General features: G+C 39.7%; 1 protein-coding gene across 2 annotated transcripts in view; it reads left to right on the forward strand.

Moving 5' to 3' along the window:
- Positions 1–2003: 2003 nt before the first annotated feature.
- hm13 (histocompatibility (minor) 13) overlaps positions 2004–20834 on the forward strand; it is a 69771-nt gene continuing 50940 nt past the window's right edge. Inside the window, exons 1-7 of one of the 2 annotated variants that reach the window (XM_051660450.1) lie at positions 2004–2378; positions 3510–3608; positions 16609–16691; positions 18175–18263; positions 18353–18438; positions 18674–18799; positions 18934–18991. In XM_051660450.1, the coding sequence (XP_051516410.1) occupies positions 2187–2378; positions 3510–3608; positions 16609–16691; positions 18175–18263; positions 18353–18438; positions 18674–18799; positions 18934–18991 (733 nt within the window). In that variant the 5' untranslated portion in view covers positions 2004–2186. The remainder of the gene's footprint in view (positions 2379–3509; positions 3609–16608; positions 16692–18174; positions 18264–18352; positions 18439–18673; positions 18800–18933; positions 18992–20834) is intronic. The other variant, XM_051660449.1, reaches the window with a different exon arrangement.

Raw genomic sequence — 20834 nt, forward strand, 5'->3', positions numbered from 1 at the left:
GGGGCTTCTTTCCACATGTGTACTACCGGTTGGTAAGTCCATGTGATGTATTCCCCACATGTTCAGCTCCCCTTCGGGCAGGATGTGATCTCTGTGGTGTCTTTTCCTCTTGGGAAAAAGAACACCTTCCCCGACAGGAATACATCTGGCCCCAGCTGATTGATTTTGTATTTTTTTTTTAAAGAAAAAAGAGAAAGTGGGAGAAAAAGAAAAGAAAAGGCTGAAGCGGCTGGTGCGACCTGTTCCCATTGTAAGTACATCCTGTCCCCCCCTTTTGGGTACAAGGGACCTTGCGACGCTCGTGGCTGTTGGGAAGGTTACATGGGGGCCGAGTGCACTTGCTACTAGGCACGCAGTGGCCTGCCTGCACCAGCACCACCGGTCCATGTAACACAGTTCAGCTGGTTGTGGCATTTTCTATAGGGACCCCTAGTGTCACTACATTGACACAACATCGAGTGAGTGACAGATAGGGAACGTCTTGGTTACTGTTGTAACCTCTGTTCCCTGATGGAGGGAATGAGACGTTGTGTCCTTCTTACCACAACACTGAACTACCCACTGGACTCTGTCTCGGCTCCTCAGCACAAACCTGAATGAGTGGTTGCAAGCCGGCTCCTTTTATACCCGTATGTCCGGGGGAGTGGCATGCAAATTTCATTATGATTGCAATAATATAATATTCAAGTTGACCGGGTTTAAAAAAAATAATGATGAAAAGTGAACTGACCCTTTCAAAAAAACAAATTGTTTTTTTTTTACAAATCAGACAGGTTTTCCCACCTCTATTTCACTGTTTTATTTAATTATTTTGTTTGATTCTTTTTAGAGGACTCAGTTGTGAATTCCCTTTCTAGAACAGTATTTCCAGTCAGCAGTAAAGCATGGGCAAAACATGATTTAATTTTGGTTAAAAGGATTCACACATGTTTTTTGTTTTATGTTTATCATATTGCAGTTCAAATCACATTTTTTCAAAATAATCGCAATTCGATTTTTTTGTCCAAATCGTTCAGCCCTAACACTTGTTCATCATTTATAAGGTAAATTGAGCAAAGTGCACTTAGTGCACCTCAACTCTGCATACAGCTGTGGGCACTGAAAATGGTGGGTTAACTTTTGAGCAGCAAAAGGAACTCATGAACAGAGTTGGGAGGGTTACTTTTGAAAATTCCACTACAGATTACAGAATACATGCTGTAAAATGTAATTTGTAACGTATTCCATTAGATTACTCAAGGTCAGTAGCTCATTCTAAATACTTTGGATTACTTCTTCAGCACTGGTAGATCTTTTCACTTGTTTTGACTATAACAACTCTGCCAGTACAGTAAGACAAAATACACATGTTAAAAATACATTCTCTGAAAAACCTAAATATCTTATCCAGTGTTGTTTCTAAAACAAGATGAATCAAATTGATCTTGTTTGAAGGATTTTTAGATATTTTTACAGGAAAACAACACAAAAATTATTATCTAGAATATGATTTTTACCCTAATATCAAAGGTCTTACAAGAAAAAAAGAAATTATGATCCAACATGAATTTTCTTGATAAAAAATTATGATCGTGCCTGGTAACATGTGTATGTAAAATGGCTAGAAATTGCATTTTAGCTTAGCGTAAAGCTGACAATTTACACAAGGTTTATTTCTATTTCTTCTGCTTCTTCTACAACAAACAAACTGAACATGAAAAAGGGGATATGTAAATTAAAACAATTGCTAGGGGTATTAAAATAGGGGGGAAAAATACTGTTTTCCTGATTTTACACAAACATGTACTCATGAATTGCGAAAGACATAAAGGAATATTTTATTTGTTTTTCAGCCATTTCATCATATGAACAAAGAATATTCCACAAAAATGTATTCCACGCTCACAGGAATACATATAAACACAAGTGGACTGAAGATCCTTTGGAAGGAAACTGCAGCAGTAACTTTTCCTCCGGTCCGTTAGGTGTCACTATGTGAGTAAATGTGTGTGTTAAAAGTGAAGAACTGCAGACAGTTCACTGGACTGATTTAGGAAACGTGGCCTTACGACTGAGCACACGTATCAATGAGAAACACACCGAGCTGACACACACACACCGCACTGTTCTCTCTAAAAACACACTCAGCTCACACTCACAACAGCACATCTCTCTCTAAAGATTACTGTATTTACACACGCTGAATCATGGCTGATGTGGAGCAGAGCGCAGCGGTGCCGGACGGGTCCAGTAACGCTTCGGATGCGGTGAACGGGACCGCGGGCCGGTTCGTGTCCAGCGCCGAGGGCACCGCGCTGGCGTACGGCAGCCTGCTGTTCATGGCACTGCTGCCCATCTTCTTCGGAGCGCTCAAATCCGTGGGCTGCTCCAAGACTAAGGTACATTCATATAACAAACGTATTCGAGGTGCAGTTATTTAGCTACAGTCAGACTGTATGAAGACCGAATATAAACACAAGTGGAGAAAATAAATCATATTAGCATCAACATTGATACGTGGAAAGTCTGACATGCTACAACTTGGCTAAGTGACAGAGAATATTGTTGGCTGTGGATTGATTTGACATTGATTGATTGATTAATTGATCGATCGCAAATGTGACGGTTAAAATGGGCCAACATCAACGAGTGTCACTGTTTCTCAGGCCTGTCGCTTGTCGTAGTGCCAGCTGCCACTAAATATATGATGATTTAACTGTTAAACATCCACTATCAAAGCTTTCAAACCTGTGATATGACTATTGAAAATTATAATTTTGAATATTTGTCCAAAAATGTTAGGCTCAATCATGGAGGATATTATTGAAGCTTCGGTGTGTTGTGCTGAATTTGTAGTTACGATTCTTTAACTAAATGTATTATGAAAAGTGCTTGTGTATTGAGACCTAGTAGGCCTAGAAGACTGAATAAACCCACTACAAAAAGTAAATATTTTATAAAAACAAATTAACACCAGAGATGAAACGTCATGCGGTGACCTGCCACTAAAGAAACTCCAACGCACTTCAAATTATCCCAAACTAAGTCAGAGCTCCATGAGCAACTTATAAAGTAATATTTTCACACAAACGCAGGACATGGTCATAATTCAATAACTGTGTTAATTAATATAACTTGCTATGTTTATCTGTTTGTGAGAAATGTTTAATGCATTGCTCGTTTTTGTTAGAGTATAATCAATAGTTGTGGATCCCATGAAAGAATTATACAGAAATGTTCAGCCTTGTATAGGTTTTAGTATAATGTAAGACACCAACATGAGTTACTGCTGTATGAATTGAACTAAGCCACCATTCCATCACTGTCCTGTAACGGGTGAAGTATTAAAATAAGAGCAGTTTACAGAATACCCATGTTTTAAAGTATATGTTCTAGATCCAAACTTTATTTAGATGGGCAGAGGAGATTTATCTCAGTTTGTATTACAGTTTTGAGTTTATGTAGCAGCAGCCATAATTGTCATGTTTCACAGAGTGAAAATGAAAAATTGTATCTGTATATTTTGTCAGAATGCTTCAGATATGCCCGAGACCATCACAAGCAGAGATGCTGCGCGCTTCCCCATCATTGCCAGCTGCACTCTCTTTGGCCTATATCTCTTTTTCAAGGTGACACATCTCTCTTTACATCCCTTCTGTTACAGAGTTTTGCAGTCAGTAGTTCTGGAGTCTCTTGCTGTAAAAGTTGCATAATTTCCTGTAAACAGATTGACATTTGAATAGTAAGTCTAAGCTTTCAAAATGTGGTCCAATAACAACCACATTCTTTATAGTTTGACTTGCATTAGATGCAGTATAAGGTCAATCATCATTGCGTTGAAATATAGTGTTATAGAAAATCTCAATGTGCCAAAGTTGGAAGAAATATAAGTTCAAGAAATATATTTACCACGCCTAAAAGGCCCCCAGGGAGGGTTATAGTGATATTGTGTAGTTAAATGGGGCAATAGTTATAGGGCACAATTTGTCAACTTGTACAAATACTTTGAGACAGCAAGATGCTTTTTTGAGTTACAAATTAAGATAATGCTTATTCGAAGTAACCACTCCAGAAAAAGTCAACCATTTTCTGTTAATTTCAATCACATTTGACAATTACCTCAAGTATTCTATAAACCAGTTAATGTGATTTGTGCCTTTGGACCTTGCAACAGGGGGGCTTTTTACCCCAAATACTATCCTTTCACTTGGACAGTTATTGAATTTTATTTTATAAATATAATCACCTTGAACAAGTATTTTGTTTCAAAATAAACATGATAATTTCCAGGATATTCATCAACTAAATAAATTTGCAACATTTGAAAAATAATTCAAAAATATAGCTGCAAGCAGCGATGACGGGCCCAAGCACCATGGGTCCATTTCTACCTGGTGGCTTTCGGATAACAATGCAAGGTGGACACATGCATTTGACATGACATTATTCTAAACAATTTTGAAGCAGTTTGGGTAAATATAAGAGGACTAATTTAAAATCTGTTGTAAGAGCCACACTTCCCGCTGCTAGGTGGTGGCGCAATGACGTGACCCAGAATAGTCACATCTGTGTGATTAGCCCCCAAGACTAAACATATCTCAATTTTGATCTAAATCACACATTGCACACAGAAGATATGAGACACTTCCTGTTTCCCATTTTTACGCCATTCATTTAATGCCTTGCCATGGCAACACTGTTCGATATATCAAAAATCTGTTCACAATTTAGCAACTTCAATGTCTTGGCATAATGTTGTCTAAATATGGTGGCAGTCTCATGAATCCCTTAGGAGCAGTTCAGAGACTGCAATATTCAAAAAATCTAAAATGGCCGACTTCCTGTTAGGCGGAGCTAATAATTATAATTATGAAAGTTGTACGGCTTGATGAGAACTATATATGTACCGATTTTGGTGACTGTAGGTGAAAATGGGGGTGTTACAGAGACTGTCTTATACATCCATTTTAAAGGGGGTGCTACAGAGCCCCCCTACACGCCCATGTGTGAACATTTGCCCAGCCTTCTAATGTGGCTAACTGCTCTGATGTGCATGCAAAATGTCATGAAATTAAGCATGCCAAGTGCCCCAACACTCAAATATAGGAAGAAAGGAATAATAACAATTAATGTGTTGCCATAGCAATAGTAATTAAGATATCAAATATTTCTTTACAATTTTACATCAGCAGTGTCTTGACATTATTCTAAAGAATTTTGAAGCAATTCATGTAAACACGAGCGCTATTTCAAAGTCTGTTAAAAGTGCCATACTTCTTACTGCCAGTTGGTGGCGCTATGACCGTGACCCATAATAGCCGCATCAATGTGATCAGCTCCCATTACCAAACTTACAGCAGAATTTTCATCAAAATCACACAATGCACACAGAAGATATAAGGCACTTCCTGTTTCCCATTTTCACCATAAATGTATTGCTTCACCATGGTGAAACCGTTCAAAATTTCAAAAATCCATTCGCAAGTTAGCATTTACAATGTCTTGGCATGATGTTGCACAAATTTGCTGCCGGTCACATGAATCCCCTACGAGGAGTATTTGAAAGTTCAGATCCTGCTATTTTCCGAAAATCCAAAATGGCCGACTTCCTGTTGAGCGGAGATATTGACTGAGTATAAAAGTTATTTAGCTTGATGAGAACTATATACGTACCAATTTTGGTGAATGTAGGTGTAAATGGGGGTGCTACAGAGCCCCCGACGACTCTGAGGTGTGTGCAGAATTTCAAGAGTTTTCACACATGTTAAGTACCCCAAAAGTACAGAAAACCTTAAAGTAGACTAATTATAATAATCCTCAGAAAAGCAATAGGGCTTCTGTCCTTTCAGTGCTTGGGCCCTAATTAGATGATATTACCTCCAAAATCAACCTTTAGACATTACACACGATGAACTCATGGAACAAGAAAATTGTGCAGTTCATAGTACCAAACAGGTGTTTAGGAAAATCTTGTAGTTTTTGATGCTCTTTTTTTTCTGATTAACACTTTAATTGATTCAGATACATGAAACAGAAAAACAAACGTGTATATATACACCGAATCAACTTTTAACCCCCATAATTCCCTTTCGCCCTCCCAACCCCCAACAAACATCCCTGTGGTCCAACTTGAGAATACACACAAAAACTAAAAAATCACACACATTTAAAACTACACACCTCTCTCCACTTCCCCTCCCCAAGAGCCCTCCAAATATGCCAGATAGCTGCCCCGTTTTCCATTAAACAATTCCAAGTTTCCCTGCCTTCTGTATGACATTTCTTCGAATGCCGCCACCCTGCCCATCTCTATGCACCACTCCCGAAATGAGGGCGCTCCAGCCGACCTCAATTCCCTAAGGATGACCTGCCTGCCGATCATAACACTGGCTAGGACCCTATTTTTAATATATTTATCCCCTATATAAATTTGATTAAATCTTAAATTGCATAAGGCGCACCCTTGCATCTCTAGATGTAGACTTGATGTTTTTTAGAATCCTAGCCCACACTCCCTCCTCTAATACCAAGTTTAAATCTATCTCCCATAATCTCTTGAGAGAAGTTGAAGCTCCGTACCCAGACTCTGAATTAGCAGGGAGTAATACACTGCCTCATGACCTTTTCCAAAAGCAGTAATCACCTCTTCCAGAGTATCTGCCACTTTAGGTGGTGTATGCTACTCCCAAAAATAATACAAAGCAGGTGGCACAGCTGTAAATACCTAAAGAATTGAGACCTGGGGATCCCAAAATGTTGATCCATATTTTCAAAGGATCTCAACACTCCATTCTCATACAAGTCACCGAGCGTACTAACCTCCCTCACAATCCACTCTATCCAGCAGAAAGTAAACTTATTAATACATAATTTTGGGTTCAGCCATATGCTCGAAGCAACATTTAAATGTCTGAATTAAACACTTTAGACACTTTTGTCCATATCGCATGCAAATGTGAGATAACTGGGTGTAACTTCTCCGGTTAGTTTGATAGAAAGGCTTTGCAATGGCAAACTAGGGGCAGGAACTTCTGTTCAATACAAAACCAGGGAGGGGCTCTCAGGTGGAAGCGACCAATGAGCCAAATGTCTGAGACTGAATGCATAACAATAAAACAATATCTTGGGTAGGCCTAGCCCCCCTTTGTCAGTTGGCCTATGTAACTTACTGAAATGTAATCTGGGACATTTACCATTCCAAATGAAGGACTTCGCTATGCTATCAAATTGCTTGAAATGAGAGAGGGGGACATCTACAGGGAGCGATTGTAGTAGGTAGTTCAATTTTGGAATACAATTAATTTTAATAACATTAACCTTCCCAATCATAGATAAATGTAATGTAGCCCACCTGCCCACGTCGCTCAACCTTTTTATTAAAGTGTCAAAATGAACTCCAACTAAATCACACAAATTTGCTGGGAATAAAATGCCCAAATACTTGATGCTCTGTTTGGGCCACTGGAAGGCGCCCTGCTAAAAAGCCGTTACCGGGCAGAACGCTGTCAGAGCCAAAGCTTCAGATTTAGACCAATTGACTCTGTATCCTGAGAACAAGGAATTAATAATTCTGTGGAGACAAGGCATAGATATAGTAGAGTCTGAGACAAATAATAAAATATCATCTGCGTAAAGCAAAAGCTTATGCGCCATACCTCATGTCATAACTTAATCGGTTACCCACATTTTTGACTATTTTAATGTCTAGCTGGATCAGGGAAATTGGACGATAACTCTTACACTCATTTGGATCTTTGTCCTTTTTAAGAGTCAGACTGATCCAGGCTTGTGTCATGGTTGGCAGAAGCTTTCCATTCTTTAATGGATAAACTTCTAGCAAAAGTGAAGCCAGTTCTGTAGCATAAGATCTAAAAAATTCAGCGTCAAAGCCATCTGGCCTCGGAGCCTTGCCTGTAGGCAAGGCCTTAATTACCTCGCCAAGCTCCTCCAAGTTTACCTCAGAATCAAGAGAATTGTTTTTGCTCAATCGTCAGTTTAGGAAGTTCTAATGGTTCCACAAAGTTTCTAATATCTTCATCAGTAGACGAAGATGTGGAACTATAGAAATCTAGATAGAATTCTTTAAAAGCATTATTAATATCAGTGGCTGAGGTAAATATTTCACCACCAGCAAATTTTATGCAGAGGGAATGGTAGAAAAAGACTCTCTGTTTTATATATCTAGCCAAAAGCTTCCCTGCTTTATCCCCCGACTCAAAGTATGACTGTCTTGCCCTGAATAGCCAAAACTCCACCTTCCGCGACAAAATAGTATTATATATGTATTTCAATCGGGTAAATTCTCTGAGGTCATCAGATGACATTCGGCACTTCAGCTCTGCCTCGGCATTTTTTTGTTATTAACATTTTTATTGATTCATAAATTAACACAAAAAATACAACAACATATATATAATGAATCAAACACTTAAAACATTAAACCCCCACTATATCCCCTCCCCCTACCAAACTCTCAACCCACCCTGACCCCCCCATGAACACCCCTGTGGTCAATAGAATATAGACACACACAGAAAAACTAAAACAACAATATAAAATAACATACAATAATCAAGTATAAAACAAAACAGCTAAACTCTAAATTAGTGGTGCAGGGGGCAGTGGTGGCTCAGCGGTTAAGGCTCTGGGTTACTGATCAGAAGGTCGGGGGTTCAAGCCCCAGCACCGCCAAGATGCCACTGTTGGGCCCTTGAGCAAGGCCCTTGACCCTATCTGCTCCAGGGGCGCCGTATCATGGCTGACCCTGCACTCTGACCCCAGCTTAGCTGGGATATGTGGAAAAAAAAGAATTTCACTGTATATGTGCAAATGTATAATGTGTGATAAATATAATTATAAATTATTATAATTATTAATTAATTTATTATTATTATAATTATAATTACTCCCTCCACCGCCCCACCTCGAGATTCCCTCTCTATGCTAAATAATTGCCCCATTTCTTATTGTAAGTGCACCACTCCAGGAACAAGGGTGCTCCATCCGACTTCCAACTCCTCAAAATAACCTGCCTACCAATCATCACACTGGTCAAAACCCAGTCCTTCATGTACTTATCTACCAAATCCATGACCTGCCTATCTCTCAAAATACAGAGTCTGGGGCAGAATGAGACCTGAGTGTCCAACACATCACACACAAAACTTTGCACCTTCAGCCAAAATTCTTGGATCTTAAGGCACCCCCAAAAAACATGGAAGGTGTCTCCACCTTCAGTATGGCATCGCCAGCAGATGGGTGTGTCCTTAAGACCAAGCCTATACAATCTAGAGGGGGTCCAATAAAATCTATGTAAAATCTTAAATTGCATAAGGCGATCCCTTGCATCTCTAGATGCAGACTTTGTTTTTTAGAATCCTTGCCCATACTCCCTCCTCCAATATAAATGTAAATCTTCCTCCCATAATCTTTTGAGAGAATTTAAAGCTCCATCCCCCAGACTCTGAATTAACAGGGAGTAATACACTGATGCCTTCCCAAAAGCAGCAATCACCACTTCCAGAGTATCTGCCGCTCTAGGGGGGGTGTATGCTACTCCCAAAAAACAGAGCAGAGCAGGTGGTGCAGCTGTAAATACTTATAAAATTGAGATCTGGGAATCCCAAAATGTTGAATCAAATTTTCAAAAGATCTCAATACTCCACCCTCATATAGGTCACCAAGTGTATTAACCCCCCTCACAATCCAATCTGACCAACAGAAAGGGGACGTATTAATACATAGTTTAGGGTTCAGCCATATGCTCGAGGCTACGTTTAAATAAATATCAGAATTAAACACTCTGGACACTTTTGTCCATATCGAGTGCAAATGCAAAATAACGGGGTACGACTTAACCTCTCCAGCCAGTTAAATCGAAAGGCTTTGCAGTGGCGAGATAGAGGCAAGAACTTCCTTTTCAATACAAAACCAGGGAGGAGCTCTCTCAGGTGGAAGTGACCAATGAACCAAATGTCTAAAGACTGAATGCATAATAATAAAATAAAATCTTGGGTAGGCCTAACCCACCTTTGTCAATCGGCTTAAGTAACTTACTGAAATTTAACCTGGGACGTTTACCATTCCAAATGTAGGACTTCGCTATGCTATCAGATTGCTTGAAATAAGAGAGAGGGACATCTACAGGGAGAGATTGTAGCAGGTAGTTAAATTTTGGAATACAATTCATTTTAATTACATTAACCTTCCCAATCATCGATAAGTGTAATGAAGCCCACCTGTCCACATCATTCGAAAACCTTTTTATTAAGGGATCAAAATTAACTCTGACTAAATCAGACAAATTTGCTGGGAATAAAATTCCCAAATACTTAATTCCCTGTTTGGGCCACTGAAAGGCACCTGGCTGAAAAGCTGTTACTGGGCAGAACGCTGTCAGAGCCAGAGCTTCGGATTTAGACCAATTAACTCTGTATCCCAAAAATTTAGAGAAGGAAATTTTGTGGAGGCAAGGCATAGATCTAGTGGGGTCGGAGACGAATAATAAAATATCATCTGTGTATAGCAAAAGCTTATGCGCCACACCTCCCGCCATCACCCCTGGAAAATCATCCTCCTTTCTTATCGCGGCTGCTAATGGTTCCAGAGCAAGACAGAACAATAATGGGGAAAGAGGGCAACCCTGCCGGGTGCCCCTATTCGGAGTAAAATAATCTGAAATTAACCCATTTGTTTGCACCACTGCTACAGGGTGTCTATAAAGTAACTTAATACAACCAATAAATATACTCCCGAACCCATACCTTTCCAAAATCTTAAAAAAATAATCCCATTCTACCATATCAGATGCCTTTTCGGCATCAAGAGAGATGGCAGCAACCGGAGATTGATCATTCGCTACTGACCACATGATATTGATGAGACGGCTAATATTATCAGAAGAGCTACGGCCTCGAATAAACCCCACCTGATCTATATGTATAAGTGATGTCATAACTTAATCGATTAGCCAGAATTTTGGACAAAATTTTTACATCTAACTGGATCAGGGAAATTGGGCGGTAACTTTTACACTCGCATGGATCTTTGTCCTTTTTTAGAATCAGACTGATCCGGGCTTGTGTCATGGTTGGCGGAAGCTTTCCGTTCATTAATGATTCCGTATAAACTTCTAACAAAAGTGGAGCCAGTTCTGTAGCATAAGATTTGAAAAACTCAGAGGAAAAGCCGTCAGGCCCCGGAGCCTTGCCTGTAGGCAAGGCTTTAATTACCTCATCAAGCTCCTATAAGGTTATCTCAGAATCAAGATAATTTTTTTTGCACAGTCGTCAGTTTAGGGAGATCTAATGGTTCCACAAAGTTTCTAATATCTTCATCAGTGGATGAAGACGTGGAACCATAGAGATCAAGATAGAACTCTTTAAAGGCATTATTAATATCAATAGCCGAGGTAAATATTTCACCACAAGCAGATTTCACTGAGGGAATGATAGAAAAAGACTCTCTCTGCTTTATATATCTAGCCAAAAGTTTTCCTGCTTTGTCACCCGACTCAAAGTATGACTGTCTTGCCCTGAATAACCAAAACTCCACTTTCTGCGACAAAATAGTATTATATCTATATTTCAATCGGGTCAATTCTCTGAGGCCATCAGATGACATACGACGCTTCAGCTCTGTCTCGGCATTTTTAATATTTCCTTCCAACTCCACAAGTTCTTGTGCTTTGGATTTTTTAATGAATAAGGCATACTGTATGATCCAACCCCTAAGAACCGCCTTAAGTGCCTCCCAAGCCACACCCACAGAGGATACTGAGGACCAGTTGGTCTCCATATAAACATTGATTTCAGCCTTTAGCATTTGTTGGAAATCAGGATTTTGCAAAAGGGACACATTAAGGTGCCAACTATATGATTTCTTTTTCTCTGTATATGGCAACACCTTTAAACTCAGCATGATCTGAGAGTAAGATATTTCCAATTGAGCAATCAACAACAGATGAAATGAGGGATTTGGATATAAAAAAAAAAAATCTATTCTAGAATAAATCTTATGGACTGATGAAAAAAAAAATGTATAGTCCCTACCAGATGGGTTCAAAAGTCTCCAAATATCTGTAAGACCAAGTTTTTACACATTCTGTGAAGCGTCAATGTTGCTCTAGGGGGTTTACACACTTGTTTCACTGTGATCAAGGACTGAGTCCATCAAAAGATTAAAGTCTTCTCCCAATATTATATCATGAGGGGTGCCAGCGGTTTACAACATCCCTTCAAGATCAGTAAAAAAAAGCCCTGATCATCAGCATTAGGTTCGTAAATATTAGCCAAAATCAACTTTTGCCCTTGAATTTCAGCTAAAACAATAATGACTCTTCCTAATTTATCTTTAATCTGTTTGAGACATTTGAATTGTAGATGTTTATTTACCAATATGATGACTTCCTTGCTCTTACTCGAGCCAGCACTAGAAAAAACTTGTCCACCCCATATCTTCCCAAATTTTTCAGCTTCCTGCAGGGAGAGATGTGTTTCTTGAAGAAACACTATATCATATTTCTTACGTTTAAGAAAAGTAATAACCTTCCTTCTTTTTATGGGGTGCCCCAACCCATTCACATTCCATGTGGAGAGAGAGAGTACACTCATTAACATTTGACATTTTTATATAGTAGAAAAAATTAATTGTCAAAAACAAAATTATACAGACTACATTCCCCATTAATGAAACAATCAAACCCCGAACTTCCCCCCCAAACAAAACAAACCCACGCACGACAGCGCCAACCGGCGACAATCCCTCTAAACTCAAAAGGTCCATGAACGCCCACGAGTCCCCATGACAACTTTGCCATCGGATTACTCAATTTTGCCTCACAAATTTGTGAGGCAAAATTACATAACAGAAAATACTTTGTAAAATAAGTCCAGTCAATAGCAAAGATGAACAAAGAATGTGTAGATTCATTCACAGAACTGTCACAAAGGTGTGATCTTCCACAAAAGAAATTCCATCTGATATAAAACCGTTCAGATTCCTCGGACAGACAGACGAATGTTCAGTGAGCCAGCTGTTATGAGTTCAACGGATGAAGTAATCATTCCAGTGTCCCGTAAAAATAATCAACAAAACAAACCACAGCCAGCAGAAGGAATAAGCACAAAGAACGAACAGATTAATCCACAGCTGTTCCAAATGAGTGTTATTCAATAAAACAAGCTCCAGCCGCTAGGCGGAACCAACACAAAAAGAAACAAAACCGGCATCCCGGTTCCCCGGATGGTCGAGTCAGTTCACTCGGAGGTCGCATAAACGTATATACCATGACTTGTACAGTCCGTCAACTTTATAAAAGACATCCTTTGTGTGAGCATGTAGATATTTTGCGGTCATCCGCAGTGTCCACCCCCAAACCGGCCTGGAACTTCAATGCAAAAGTAATCTTTCGTCAATGCAAAAGTCTCTTCAAGGAAAAGTGTTACTCACAAAACAAACTCCAGTCGCTCGGCAGAGCCAACGCAGTTTACTCAGCCAATGATTCAATAAAAAACATTGCCTGATTTGGACATGTTAATACTTTGCGACCGACCTTCGTTTCTATTCTCAATTTGGCCGGGAACATCAGAGCAAACGAAATATTTTTCTGATGTAAGAGTTTCTTACATTCCTTGAACCGATCACGTTTCTCTCTTGTCGAGTTCGCAAAGTCCGGGAACAAGAAAATATTATGGTTCTTCCAAGAAAGCTTCCCTTTGCTCCTCGCCTGACGCTTCACCAGATCTTTATCGGATGATCTCAGAAGGCCTGTCTCCTTCAGCAGACCTGTGAGCTCGCTCGATTTCCAGTTTATGGCCTGTTATGTCGAGCAGACTCTGGGGAGGAAAAGCTCGTCTAGGAATTTTACCATATCTCTGCCCTCCTCATGCTCAGGAATTCCAACAATTCGAACGTTATTCCTGCGGCTTCTATTCTCAAGATCTTCAAGCTTTTCAAGGAGATGTTCCAAATCAACTTTGGTCGCGGGCGGATTAGCGGCTAATTCCCTCTCCGAAGATTCCAGAAAATCGATTCGTTTCTCAGCATCCGACACTCTTGTAACTATCTCGGAGAATTTTATTTCCATCGCCGTAATCGATCGACGTATTACAACGAGATCCTCCAAGTCAGTAAGAACCTTTGTCAACATCACCGACATGTTGGACAACTGACGCTGGATCTCCTCTCCTGCCGCGCCATCCAAATCGAGTCCCTGGTCTGTAGGCCTGTCGGGGCTTTCATCCTGAACGCGTAAGTGTCTTTTAATGTCTCCAGAGCCCGAGGATTTTGACTTCTTTGCCATGTTTTGCCTCAAACAGCAAATGTGTAACTGGGTGTATCAAATTTCACCAAATTATAACAAAAATAATCAAAAATGTAACAAAGGGCGCAGAGCTCGTCGCTCACACGTCTGCTTCTTGCATGGCGTCCCTGCCTCGGCACTTTTAATATTCCCTTCCAATTCCACGAGTTCTTGTACTTTGGATTTTTTGGTGAAAGCAGCATTCTGTATGATCCGGCCCCTAAGAACCGCCTTAAGTGCCTCCCAAGCCATGCCCACAGAGGATACTGAGGACCAGTTGGTCTCCATATAGACAGACATTGATTTCAGCGTTTAGCATTTTTTGAAATTCAGGATTTTGTATAAGGGATACATTAAAGCAGCAACTATATGATTTCTTTTTCTCCGTATGTGGCAACACCTCTAAACTCACCAGGGCGTGATCTGAGACTAAAATGTTTCCAATTGAGCAATCAACAACAGATGAAATGGGGGACTTGTGTGTGTATGTATGTGTGTGTGCAGATGGGTTCAAAAGTCTCCAAGATTTTTGCACATCCTGTGAAGCATCAATGTTGCTCTAGGGGGCTTGCACACTTTTGCTTCACTATGATCAAGGACTGAGTCCATCAAAAGATTAAAATCTTCTCCCAATATTATATCATGAGGTGTGCCAGCAGCTTGCAACATCCCTTCAAGATTTAAAAATAGCCCTGATCATCAACGTTAGGTGCATAAATATTTGCCAAAATAAGACACAGTCCTTGAATTTCAGCTAAAAAAATATTGACTCTTCCTAATTTATCTTTACATTTTTGATGCTCTTTAGTGTTTTGAGAGAAAATAAAATCAAATGAGCCTTTTACCCCGTGGAGCCTTTAGCCTCGTTGTACCCTATCTGAAGCACCCCTATAAGCATGATAAAGGAATAGTTAACCCCCAAAATGAAAATTCTCTCATCATTTACTCCCCCTCATGCCATCCCAGATATGAATGACTTTCGTTTTTCTGAAGAATACAAAGATTTTTCTCGCTTAATTGGTTTGCTATAGATTTGTTTCCTTTTTTTTTTTATAAAATTGAAAAAAATTAAAGATTTTAAAAATATATATTTTTATTTATTATTTTTTTCTTCTCCTTTCTCCTCAATTTGGAATGCCCAGTTCCCAATGCGCTCTTAAGTCCTCGTGGTGGTGTAGTGACTCGCCACAATCCGGGTGGTGGAGGATGAATCTCAGTTGCCTCCGTGTGTTGAGACCGTCAATCCGCGCAGTGGCTTGAGCGTGTTACCGCAGAGACGTAGCATGTGTGGAGGCCCATGCTATTCTCCGCGGCATTCACTCACAACTCACCTCGTGCCCCACCGAGAGCGAGAACCACACATTATAGCAACCACAAGGAGGTTACCCCATGTGACTTTACCCTCCCTAGCAACTGGGCAAATTTGGTTGCTTAGGAGACCTGGCTGGAGTCACTCAGCATGCCCTGGATTCGAACCCGCGGCTCCAGGGGTGGTAGTCAGCATCAGTACTCGCTCAGATATTTATTTTATTTTTTTAAAGATTATCCTTATCCGTTGATGTTCAATTACGTCAGTGGGCAATAGGGCATCATCACATGAAAAAAGTGTAACCTTTCACAGATTTCCCCTGAATGATCTGAAGCTATGGCTGCTCGCTATTCACCGGGATATCAATACACCCATTCAGTCATGCCAACGTACTTGCGTGACACGAAAGGCCGGGTGAACCTGACCCTCTCATGGATGTGCCTAGGAGATCTGGTGGAAGCAAAAAAACATTTTGATCTGTTTCTCTCATTCCTATCATATCACTTCTGAAGACATTAATTAAACCCCTGAGGTCATATGGATTACTTTAATGCTGCCTTTATGTGCTTTTTGGAGTTTCAACGTTTTGGACTCTGATGTCTTGCATTGTATGGACCTACAGAGCTGAAATGTAAAAAAAAAAAAAAAAAAAAAATCACATCTGGTATGGCAAGAGGGAGAGTAAATGAGAGATTTTTCATTTTGGGGTGAACTATTCCTTTAAAGAGCCCCTGATTTCACTTCACCATACATATGGGCGGACATATCGAAAGGTTTATCCCCCTCTTTTTTTTTTAAATAGCCAACTGAACTTTTCAGTTTTCAGGAATTTTCAATTGGATTTAAGAATAACAGGATGACCACAAATGTAACAGACTTAAGAAAGCAACAAAACTCAGATTTTGTTTTCATGGGGTCTTACACCATAAGATATTCATACGTATTTGCTGAGATATACTGTAGGCTTTGCATAAAATAAATTTTTCCATCAAAATAATGGTTTCCTTTTCACTTGTAGATTTTCTCTCAGGAGTATATAAACTTACTGTTATCCATGTATTTCTTCGTGCTGGGAATATTAGCGCTGTCACATACAATGAGGTAGGAAGCACTCTTTACATGGAGCTTTTGTGATACCAGAGCAGTGTTTCCCAACCACTGTGCCCCGGCACACTAGTGTGCTGTGAAAGATCGTCAGGTGTGCCGTGGAAAATTGTCAGGTTCCACAAAATAAATCAGGGCTCCGGACTAATTTTTCAACCATTTTTCCTAACAGTGCGATTAAACTTTGCAAGAGGTCGCATTGGTGCGACTACAAAGTTGGCTGACTCTCTGATTGTGCTCTGTCATTTTTTGTTCCGTATGAGAAATATCAAACGGCAAACGTTCCAAACGCGAAAGGAAACGGCTTTACCCAGATCAGTCAGCGCTGCTAAATGGACAGATCAGTGCAGAGACGTGCATTTACACGTGGACCGATCTCGAGCGCTCAGCCGTGCAGATCATCGTAAACAGAGCTGCGAGAAGCACGGGCTGGGTCATGAATTCGGCATTGATTATTTGTTTAAAACCTCCATGAAAGCCCATAATGTGTCGATGATTAAACCAGTTTAAAACTGTATTAAACGGCCCCAACATTCTAAACAGATTGAAAAGGAATAAAGGAGAAATCTGCACAATGAGCAGACAGAAATGGTAAGGTTTCAGTCCACACATCACAGATATTTAAAAAAATATTTACCATGAACTTATATCAATATAGTAGTGAGAGAATACAATTTAATTTCTGGAATTAAATTTTTAATTTCTTACGAAAAATGCCATAATTTATTTTATGGTTACTGCTAATCATGGTTTTACTTTTACTTTTGGTTACTATGATCTTATTGCAAATGCCACAGTTAAAACTATGGATACAATGGAACTTTCCTTCTGTGTAAAATCTTTTCTAATGCCCTCTGATTGTAGAAAAAGACAGTTTGTCTTCAGATGACTGTATTTTAATCATCAAGATCCTGATAAAAAGAAAGAAACCGTAAAAGAAAACAAATGTTCTTTCAGTTGGACCGGTGCGACCAACTCAGGTGCTGGTGCGACCATTTTTAGAATTTAACACCGGTGCTACAACTCTTAAATGTTAGTCTAGAGCCATGTAAATAAATGGATAAAAAATGATTTGCTGTGGCATTGCAAGAATTAATTTGCAAGAACAAATCTAAAAATAAGAAAAGATGCAAATTTGTTGTTTTATTCATTACCCAATTAGCACTCTTGCCACCTGTGATCTCATTTTACACCGTACCTACGTGTCTTGCGTTTTTTGCATAGCCGAATTTCAAACATTACGAGTAAACGCAACTAAAATGGACAGAAAACATGGAAGTTCTTGAAAAGGGAAACTATCAGTGATGGTTGTGTGGGACAGTGAGATAGAGGTGTGCCATGGGATTTGTTTAATTGTAAAAAGTGTGCTGTGGCAGAAAAAAGGTTGGGAAACACTGTACTAGAGCATACATAGCATTATTTTGTGTAATACTGTAATATGAAGTGATTTACACTCACTGTTCTGGTATTGCTCTTCCAGTCCCTTCATGTGCAGGGTTTTCCCTGCCAACCTGCCGAATAAACAGTACCAGCTGCTGTTCACACAGGGATCAGGAGAGAGCAAAGAGGGTGAGTGAAACTGCTTGGCCATTTACAAACACTTTCCTTTATTTGACTGAAGTGTAGTCTAAATACTCTAAACCGGTTCAATCCCACAGAGATTGTCAACTATGAGTTTGACACTAAAGATCTGATCTGTTTGGCTATCAGCAGTGTGGTGGGGGTCTGGTACATCCTCAAGAAGGTCTGTCCTTATTTACATCTTTATGGAACTGTTTTGATAAGCCCTGATCTTATTGTGAATTTTCTGTCTCTTGAACCATTTCCTATCTAGGTCATATAGAGCAAACAGTGATGACATTGTCACAACTATACATTAAACCACCTTATTTTATTGGAGTACAAATATAATGCTTTGAAATTTTACACTTGCATGAAACGTGTAAAAAATATTGATAAAATGTTTATTTGCCTGGCAGCATTGGGTAGCCAATAACCTGTTTGGTCTGGCATTTGCCTTGAATGGAGTTGAGCTGCTCCACCTGAATAATGTGAGCACTGGCTGCATTCTGCTGGGTGGTCTGTTCGTTTATGATGTGTTCTGGGTGAGTTTATCGAGGCACGTCATTATACACATGCACTGATGATACGAGCTTGGTACTTTACACGCTTGACTTTCTCTACAACTCTAGTCTAGTTTATGGAGCACAAAAACTCATCAAACCTTTTTTGCTTCTAGGTGTTTGGCACCAATGTTATGGTGACTGTTGCCAAGTCCTTTGAAGCCCCAATTAAGTGTGAGTATCCCATTCAGTCATAATCCTCCATCCATCCCAATTGTCAGGGATTTTCTTCTCTAAATCTCAGGAACATGAGGATTTTGAGTACCATCTTAAGCCAAGTGTACACTACACGACTTGCAGTCGGCACTCTGCGACTCAGTCTTGTTTTTTGTAGTGCTGGTGTGCACATTACAGTACTGTGATGTATCAACCACACGACAATTCGTCCCCGACTGAGGCCATGTATACACTGATATTAAGATGCATTTTGGGTGATCCGAGCACAAATGTACAAGTGAGACATTACTGTTACACCTGGTTGTCTCTTTTGACCACTTGTGTTTGGATTTTCAGGGGATAATCTCTTATTTCATGAGGACATTAAGCAGTCTTTATGTCTGTGTATTACGAGTATTACTACGAGTGCGCACACATTAAGACCATCCATTGTGAGATCTAAGACTTCTCGTCACCGACTCAAAACATCAAAGGAGACGAGCTTGAGTCATGTAGTGTCCACTAGGCATTAGCTGTTCTGAAGATTGTGGTCTAATGGATCAAGATATGTTTTTACTGGGGCCAGTTGAAGCTGTTTTTTAGTTGTGGAATCGCATCACTGAGAGCTCCATCACCATCAGATCTTCCTTGATTTCTGTGGCAGGTGTTTCTTGATCGATTTTCCAAGAACAGGAAACTGAGCCTGCAGTGGGCACAGGCTCACCAAAACTGGACAGTTAAAGAATGACAAAGTGCAAAAAAGTAAAAGACAAGAAAATCGGCTCACAGTTTCTCTTAATTATTTGCAAATATGACGTTTAGAGCAGAATTCTGAGTTATTTTTGTGCAGTACCTGTAGCTGAGCTTCTAGTGTGCATGCTGCTCATATTTGTGTCCCTATTGTGCATGTTCATGCATTTTGCTTTTTTAAATTTTCGATCGTATGCTTGTTTCCCTTTAAATCCACACATGACCGGCGAAAAACCGGCCATTATAGCTGCCTTTACCGTCATCCTGTTTCAAACGGATCGCCCAAAATGCATCTTAAAATGAAAATTGTGCAGTTTATTCTTGATAACATACCAACAATCATGAAAGAATGGCTCTCAACTGTTTTTGTGCTTATTGGCACCATTTAAAAAAAAACAATAATATAAAACATATAATAAAAATAGCAAGTAGGGAGATGTGGGTTATGTATTATTTTATCATTTTTGTCTGCTGCTACCAATACCTTGCTCTCCTTTTTAACAAACATAAAAGAATGGCTCACGGCCATTTTTACGCTTATTTGTGCTAATTTGCAATGGAAAAAATGATAAAAACTGCTGAAAATAAAGACAGCTGGTAGGGAGATGTCGGTGTAATTTTATTTTCGAATTATTTCTTGTCTTCTGCTTCCTAATACCTTGCCCTGCTCTTTGGTTTTGGCTCATAACGGTCTCTCACTTGTCGGAACAGTGCTCTGAGTTACTGTAGCCTTTCTGTCAGCTCGAACCAGTCTGGCCATTCTCCGTTGACCTCTCTCATCAACAAGGTGTTGCAGTCTGCAGAACTGCTGCTCACTGGATGTTTTTTGTTTTTGGCACCATTCTGAGTAAACTCTAGAGACTGTTGTGTGTGAAAATAAAAGGAGATCAGCAGTTACAGAAATGCTCAAACCAACCAGTCTGGCATCAATAATCATGCCACGGGCAAAATCACGGAGCTCACATTTTTTATTCCCCATTCTGATGATTGATGTGAACATAGATAATTTGTGATTAGATAACTGCATGAATAAGTAGGTGTACCTAATAAAGGGGGTCGGTGAGTATATACAGTGCATTCAGAAAACATTTTTTTCACATTTTATGTTGCA

The sequence above is a fragment of the Myxocyprinus asiaticus genome, chromosome 28 (genome assembly GCF_019703515.2).
Source record: "Myxocyprinus asiaticus isolate MX2 ecotype Aquarium Trade chromosome 28, UBuf_Myxa_2, whole genome shotgun sequence".
Classification (NCBI taxonomy): Eukaryota; Metazoa; Chordata; class Actinopteri; order Cypriniformes; family Catostomidae; genus Myxocyprinus; species Myxocyprinus asiaticus.